The sequence below is a fragment of the Triticum aestivum genome, chromosome 1D (genome assembly GCF_018294505.1).
Source record: "Triticum aestivum cultivar Chinese Spring chromosome 1D, IWGSC CS RefSeq v2.1, whole genome shotgun sequence".
In the NCBI taxonomy this organism is placed as follows: Eukaryota; Viridiplantae; Streptophyta; class Magnoliopsida; order Poales; family Poaceae; genus Triticum; species Triticum aestivum.
Genome location: NC_057796.1, coordinates 407,283,953 through 407,291,568, shown reverse-complemented (window position 1 = coordinate 407,291,568; position 7,616 = coordinate 407,283,953). Strand labels below are relative to the sequence as shown.

The window sequence follows — 7,616 nt, the reverse complement described above, 5'->3', positions numbered from 1 at the left end:
ATGGTAGAATGGTGCCCCCCCCCCCCCCCCCCCCTCCCCTCCTTGGGAAAGAGATAGATCAGAGTCGTCGCAAGTTGTGGCAGTCTGTAATGTTTAATTGTTGAACTTTTGTGGTTGGCTGTTTGTTTGGGATGTTTGAACCTTTGTTTGTAGCCTGGTGGCTTTATAAAAAGAGATTGGCGCCAACCAGTCGGGACGCACCTCCTGTATGGGATTCCAGACGTCCCTCATCTTGCGGAAGAACACTCGCTCATTGAGCTCGGTCTTCCTCGTCGATTAAGATCATCGAATTCTTCCTTCGCCAGATCAAGTTGCCCAAAAAAATCATCTAGATCGTCCGGGTTGCATGCCCCAGAGTGCTCATCCGAAGGAGCCATAGCGAGTTTCGTCGACAGGAGGTCAAAACAGCTGCACAACTCGTTGGCCCCGATATTTTAGTTGGTTCGAGTCAGGTCATAATAACTAAATGTGTTAAGGGACTGCGAAATAAACTTGAGAATTTAGCAATGAACTCAATTTTCTCCTGGAAAGAATCTGTCCTCTTTGCTCTCTTTTTTTCCTGACCTGGTAGACTGATCCAATGAGAAAATTTGAGCTGCGTTTCCATGGAGACAGTTTTCTTCTAGCTACAGGCTCTTGCCATGGAGGCAATTTGTTCACTCTTGAGATTGGGAAAACAGTTCAATTTCTGTTCACTCTTGAGATTGGGAAAACAGTTTTTTGTACCTAATGTTCCTGCACTTTTTTTGACGAGGAAAATCATGTCTTCCAACAGGTGCAGCAGAATCACTTGCAACGAGATTAAGTACAAAATCAGGCAAGTGCTCCATCCAAACAGTGGAAGGCAAACAAAAGTAAAAACTGGATAACTGTAACAAACACAAACTGAACCAAGACCACCGAGAGAACTGTAAAAAAGAACACTTTGAATTCGATTCAAACTAGTATGAATTGTTGTTGTTACACTCAGAGTAAGTAAACCCAGCTCTCTTTCGAAAGCCAAGCAAGTCGCTAAAACATATGAAATGAATGAACTCATATAGTTGTTTACACCCTGGTGTATCATATCAGACAGTAACACAGTAAGTAATCAAGCTTTCAAGATCGAAAGCCGAGCAGCAGTTCCTAAAGCCGACTAGGCCTGGCGCTGAGGAGCGGCCACTGCTGGGGCGCGCAGGGACACACGCCCGTACTGCTCACAGGAGTACTTCTTGTAGATGGCCTTGAGCTTGCTGTCCGGAGCAGCTGCGTGTGCCATGACCAGCATCTTTGCAGGCTCCCTGAAAACCAACAAACAGATGGAATTTCCATTCAGCAAAGTTGATCAGGCAGGTACAACAGACAGACAGAATGGATCACTCACAGGAGCTGCGGTTCGGAGAATCCGGTGTGGTGCTTGAGGGTTTCCGTCCAGATGGGGCTTCTTTTCAGCGTGCACCGGGCAGCGTACACCGCAGAAGCTGCCACCAGCGAGGGGCGCACGGTGACCAGGCCGTACTCCATGAGCGCCAACTCGGCGAAGAAGAAGATCATGTTTTCGAGCTGCGTTCATTCACAAGAACAAGAGGAAACGAAATTCAGCATACGACGCAAATTCCATGGCACTGACATGCAACTTCAGAGATTCAGAATCAAAATGCAGTTGGTTCTTTCAATCTTTTTACCTCCTTGTCGCTCCCGGCGGCCTTGGCGAACCGGACCAGGAAGACGTACGGGGTGGGGACGGTGAGGTTCCACGCCATGCTGTTCAGGATATTCTTCTCCATTGACAGGATCTGCTGCCTCGAGTAGGAGTTATCGGCGATGGATATGAAGTCATTTACCTGCAGACAGACACTTCAGATTCAGAGTTCGTTCACAGAGAGACATGAACAGACTGAGGCAGCGATCGATGGATGCAAAGGGGGTGAGAGAAAGTGTCTGGCCATACCTCCGGCGCCCAGATCTCCTCGTACTTGCAGGCGATGAGCATGGCCGCGATGCCGACGAGCTGCAGCTCCCGCCGGGGCACCGCCTGCAGGGACAGGAAGCGATCGATCACGTAGATCGTCAGGTACATGCTCTCGGGCATGAGCTCGAACTTGTGGGTGACTTCCACTAGCCAATCTGTCAGGATAGCCCTCATCTTGGGGTTGACCTCAGTCTGGCTGCCCATGTAATCTATCGGCCGCCACTCGTGCTGCAACACAGATTGGTGAACATCGTCAGAACAGTTGCCTGCAGCAATCCTGAAGAGGGGGAAGGTTCGTGGTTATACCTGTGCCTCCTTGTAGTATTTGTAGATGTCGTCGATGTAGTCGACGACGGCGAGCTCGTTGTCGCCGTCGAGCTTGTCAATATCGTCGATTGAGGCCTCCTGCCATTCACAAGAACACGCGAGCAGAGTTAAGGCACTACTGGGATGGGCAGTAAGAACAGAGACAGAGAGAGGTGTTGGTTGGATGGCCCGGGTCGCTCACCTTGGACCGATGGTTGAGCACGGTCGTGAGGGTGTGGACGACCTTCTTCCTCGAGGTCTTGGGGGCAGACACCTCTGATGGCTTCCTGGTTTCGTCGGAGCCGGTGACGATCTTGGCGGCCGCCGGCTCAGGGCGAGGGACGGCGGCGGGCTTGACAGGGACCTTCTTGGCCACCGGCTTCGGGGCGGCCCGCGCTGCTGGAGGAACAGCGACGCCGTTCTGCAAACCACCACAAGAAATCGATTTACATTAGAATCCATCATCAAGAAATTGCTTTGGAAAGGGGGCTCGGCTGGTGTCCGTACCTTAGATGGCTCGGCCTGGGCCTTCTTCAGGAGCTGAGCGCCGAAGCTCCGGGTGATCGGGCGATTGATCCCCGCCGGCAGCTGGATCTTGCTGTTGCAGCGAGCAAGAACGGTTTCAGTTCAGGAGAAAGAACGGAAAAAAGAAAAGCAGGACTTGATTCGATCATTCCGCTGATTGATCTTCTTACCCGTCGAGGACGTGGGCGTGGACGACGTTGCCGATGTCCCCGAGGGCCCGCCTGTTTCCTCCCGCAGCGGGGCGGCCGGCGGCGGCGCCCTTCTGCTTCCCTGCGGCACCTGGACATCACGAAAGAGAGACATGAGTCAAAGATCAAGGAATCGCTTGTTTGACACACGGATCGGGCAAGAAACTCGCACGCATCAGACTGCGCTGGTTGTAAACACAACTAAAAATCCGATCTTGGCGGATCAGACTCGCGAGACGAACAGATCAAGAACTTGAACGAAACAAGCCGCAAGAAACCTAGCGGTGCAGGAGTCGTTCCCGATGCGGCGCGGCGAGAAAGAAAGGTTCGTCGGGCGGGGGGGCGGATGGCTCACCTCTGTTGGCCGCCGGCTGCGGAGCGGCAGCCGCGTTCTGCTGGTTGTGCCTGGTCGCCATGGGTCGCGCTTGTTCCGGCTCCGTTCAAAGACCTCGAGAACCGGGAGGTGCGACTCCTCCGGCGAGCTCCCGAGCGGAACAGGGCGGATCGGCGACCTCCGATTCGTCCCTGCGGCGGCGGCGCTCGTCGGGTCGGGGTTGGGGGATTGTATTGGAGGGGGGCGGGGAGGGGCGGGGAGGGGCGGGGGCTGGTGTGGAGGACGGGGCAGGAGGAGGCTGGGGCTTTATTTCGGACCGGCCTCCAACGGTCGGCAGATCCGACGGCTGGGATCGATCGGGACTCCGGGCACGGGAACTAGCCGTTGGGGGCTACCGTTCATGGAAAGTTTTTACCGGTGGGTGGATCCGAGGATGGCATACGTAGCATGGCAGTAATTTTTTGGCTGTGTTCGTTCGTATGGGTATCGGTGGCGGCGGAGGATTCGGTTTGAATCCTTCTCCGGAAAGGAAAGGAAAGGAAAACTCGCTCTACGCGTCTCGTGCTGTGGAAGCCTAAAACAGAGTGCTGCTGGTTTTCTTCCCTGTCCTGGTGACACTTTTGTTGTGCACTAGTGCACCAAATTTGCTCTCCAAGGCCGTGCCGCACACCGTCTGGACCATGGTGTCTGGACTATTTTCACCATCTAATGCCGCATATATCTGTCAACTGTCCGAATTCGTGCAAACTGGCAAAAAAATCTAGGGGTTTGTGGGTGTCCGGATGTACGCGCCCGACAACGCGGCCCCATCCAATATTATCACCGTGCGTCCCGCTCTCAAACGTTCACCGCACATTCATGACGGTCAGCCGCTCCAGAGCGCATGCGACGGGACGCTGTCGGTCGGAGCGGCGTGACTGGACGAGAGGGCGGCGCCACTTCAATGCGGAAGCGGGGACTGACAAGCCTATTACGCAAGTTGCGTCGCATTGAAGCGGCGTCTGTCCATCTGCCCCGGCTATTTAACTAGGGCTCTGGCGCCGGCCAAAACGCATCTCGTCTCATACCCGCACTCCACTGCCTGCTCCTCTCCTCTACGCTCACCGTCATCGAACTTCCTCTCCTCTACGCTCACCATCGTCACCGTTCATCTCCTCTCCTCGATGATGGGCAAGTCCGAACAGAGCAGCTGGTTCTCGGAACCGGCTAGTGGATCCGGCTCTCCCTCCGGATCATGGTGCCGCCCACGTTCTCCGAGGCCTTCCTCCTTCACCACCGCTCCGATATGGAGGACACTGTGCTCTCCTCCGGCGACAAGGAGGAGCGGCCATAGCCGCCCCACGGAGATCACCGCGACGGATGAGGAGTATCAAGCATACCTGCAGCTCCTGCTCGAGCGGTCACTCCGTGACCGTAGTCTGGCGCCACCCTCACTGCCTCTCCACCGCATCAAGGAGCCATCGGCGCCCGATTGCCGTGAAGAAGGAGCCTTCCTCGGCTCTCGCGAAGGCGCATGGGTGCCTACTGCATTACTATCGGAGCTAAATTCGGTAGATCCTTCAGTAGGGTATCCTTAGCTACTTTTTAGCTATGCTACTTGGCGAGGTGGTAACAGGGACAAGGGTTTTACCCAGGATCGAGCTCTCACCGCGGAGATAATATCATGCGTCCCGCTCTTTGCTTTATTGCGTTAGGATGTATACAAAGTACCGAGAGATTCTAATCTGTAAGATCTTATTCTACGACGAGCCCGATCCTCGGTTTATATAGCATACTGGGGGTCCTAGGGTTTACACAACTTGGTCAACTCCGTCTAAGGAGCACTACTACAGATTCAAACAACACTACCGGCTAGTTTGCATCATCATCACTGGCACGCTTCTGGCCGGTCAGTGCCTCGGAGTCAGTGATGACACCACTATAACAGACGGGCCTCTGGACCCATATCTGATAACTATCATCACGGACCGCTTGACCCGTCGTTGCTCCATCGAAGAGTGCTACAACGGGAGCATTATCACCGACCATCATTATGTTGGAGATATGCCCTAGAGGCAATCATGTATAATGATATTTCCTATGTGCTTATGAATAAAGATAGTCCTTGGACATTATCAATGATGTGTATCAGCATGTACGTGACTTGTTTGTGGGACTATGCATTGTATGATGACTGTCCTAAAATGTCCCTAGTCGAAAGGGCTGTGTGGACGCGCAGCCAATTAGACTAGCATATGACACGGTCGATGGCTTGGTCTCACTAGTCATGGAGCATTGGATGCTAATCATATAATATGGACTCGAAAGGATCTGGTCGGGTTCGACATAGTCAGATCCGAGTCGAGATAAGGTCCGAGTCGGACAGACCCAATATGAGACGCAACGATATGTCATCTGTGAGTCTCTAGTGCAACATATGTTCTATGTCCTAAGACCTGAGCTGGCGCATGTACTCGGGATGGTGACAGACTTGCTTTGGGCCAACCAAACGCTAGTCCGTGACTGGGTAGTTACAAAGGTAGGTTTCGGGCTTCTCCAGACCCATGTTGCGAGACATGGTCGAGCAAGATGGGATTTGCCCCTCCGATCAGGAGAGATATACTCTGGGCCCCTCGTGTGATCCGACCAGGATAAGCATGGCCATGCGACAAGGATTATGAGATAATCAGGTTTGTGGTCGGCATCACTGAAATGAGAAAGAGGTCGGGCTAGCACAAGGATTGTCGGGGGTTGGGTGCGACATATGCCAATGGATGGCTTATCATGGTGGGAGCGAGTAGAACGTCGCCGGTGCCTGGAAGCGGGATAAGGCGTAGACACGAACGCCGGCGCACTTTACCCAGGTTCGGGGCTCTCCTAGGAGATAACACCCCTAGTCCTGCTCTGCGGGGTCTCCGCATGATCACTAAGGCACTAGTGAGTACAATGGTGCTCCTCGAGCTGTATGCTAGAGGTAGGAGAAGGCAAGGCTAGCTCTCTCCTTTCTCTATGGGTCGGTCTAGTTCTAACAGGTTGGGAGCCCTTTGCATGGGTGCCCTGGGGGGTTTATATAGGCCTACCCCCCAGGGGTACAATAGTAATCCGGCCGGGTGTAGGACCCGGCTGTCAGTCTCTCTGGTAGCCGGCTTCTCCGCCGGCTGCTGGGGCCCGCCGCCTGGTGGGCCCTGCCGACTGGTCTGGTACAGAGCCGACAGGCCGCCTCCGCCGCTCGCGGGTCTTGTCGGCTGCTGATCACTGTGATCGTGATGCTAATGACGCCGACTCGGTCAGGGGAGCGTGGCTACAGCCCCGCCGCCTGGCGGGCGATTACTGTAGCCACTCCATGTCTCGTCTGGTTAATGGCGAGTGGGCCCCGAGGAAGGGGCCGGCCGACTGCTGAAGTCCGACCTCCCTCAGATCAGACTAGTGGGGCTCTAGCCGTCTTCCGGGCTCTCGCTGATCGGTGGGGCCCGTCGTCCTTGGGCCGTACCGGCAGGCCATCGTGGGAGCAGGGCTCCGCCTGCTCGTGGTGACGTCAGGGGTGGAGTGGCAACAGTGCCGCGCCGGGCGGAGATCTCCGCTGGTACGGTGCACTGTGGCCACGCCCATCCCTGGATTTGGGAAGGATGGGCTATACTGTAGCCACTCCCTGTCTTGTCTTTCTTGATGAGGGCGCAGGCTTCGTTGGCACCACGGGCTGACTGCTAGGGGCCGGCTTCTGTGGAAGCCGCCCACTAGGAGTCGGCTTGTCTTGATGCCGGCTTCTGGAACTCGGCCGTCTACGGGCAGCCGGCTATTCCTCAAGTCGGCCTCCAGAAGGCGGCACCTCATCTTGACGCCTCGAGGGGCGCTGTCAGCCCCGTTGTCTTGAAAGGCTCAGGGACTCGGGTTAGCCTACCCGTGGCCCATTACTCCGACAGTAGTCCCCGAAGCTGGTGAGGTGCCGCGGCTGAGCAGCCGAGGAGCCTCAGCAGTTTCTTTCTCCGAGGGCTTGAGGTGGAGCTTCGCCCGACTTCTGCCGAGCCGACTGGCGGGAGTCGGCCTCGCCCAGCCTGACTTATCCAAACTTCGAACGCGTCGGCGGGAACCAAGTGGCGTGCTAGCTAAGCCTCCAGGCCACTGCCCGTTGTGGGCATGGCACGTGGCGCCGAGCGGCCGGGCCAGTCTGCCAACCCACGCTCGTGATGGGACACGCCTGCTGGCGGGGCCCGCCACTACCACGCCTCGGCACGCGAGCGGATCCACTGCGGCCGAGGTGGGCGGTTGAGTTTTACGCGGAGTTACTGCGCAGTAACTCGCGCGATAAACGCGGGGTCGTGGGCGCAGTAAATCC

General features: G+C 55.7%; 1 protein-coding gene across 1 annotated transcript; it reads right to left on the bottom strand.

Annotated features, from left to right (window-relative positions):
- Positions 1–905: 905 nt before the first annotated feature.
- LOC123171493 (cyclin-B1-5) lies at positions 906–3,561 on the bottom strand. Its single transcript, XM_044588971.1, has 9 exons — positions 3,326–3,561; positions 2,953–3,061; positions 2,765–2,855; positions 2,460–2,678; positions 2,258–2,356; positions 1,931–2,179; positions 1,665–1,823; positions 1,364–1,542; positions 906–1,280 (listed from the first exon to the last, which is right to left on the bottom strand). Exons 1-9 carry the CDS (start codon positions 3,384–3,386, stop codon positions 1,136–1,138), a joined length of 1,311 nt encoding a protein of 436 aa, XP_044444906.1. The 5' UTR covers positions 3,387–3,561; the 3' UTR covers positions 906–1,135.
- Positions 3,562–7,616: the final 4,055 nt, after the last annotated feature.

What these genes read in the sequence shown, in the direction of transcription:
- LOC123171493 (XM_044588971.1), bottom strand. Translation starts at nt 3,386, where the DNA reads ATGGCGACCAGGCACAACCAGCAGAACGCGGCTGCCGCTCCGCAGCCG. An exon ending in CCCAGGCCGAGCCATCTAAG is followed by an intron (nt 2,679 to 2,764) that starts GTACGGACACCA and finishes GGTGGTTTGCAG; the next exon opens with AACGGCGTCGCTGTTCCTCC. An exon ending in AATACTACAAGGAGGCACAG is followed by an intron (nt 2,180 to 2,257) that starts GTATAACCACGA and finishes TCTGTGTTGCAG; the next exon opens with CACGAGTGGCGGCCGATAGA.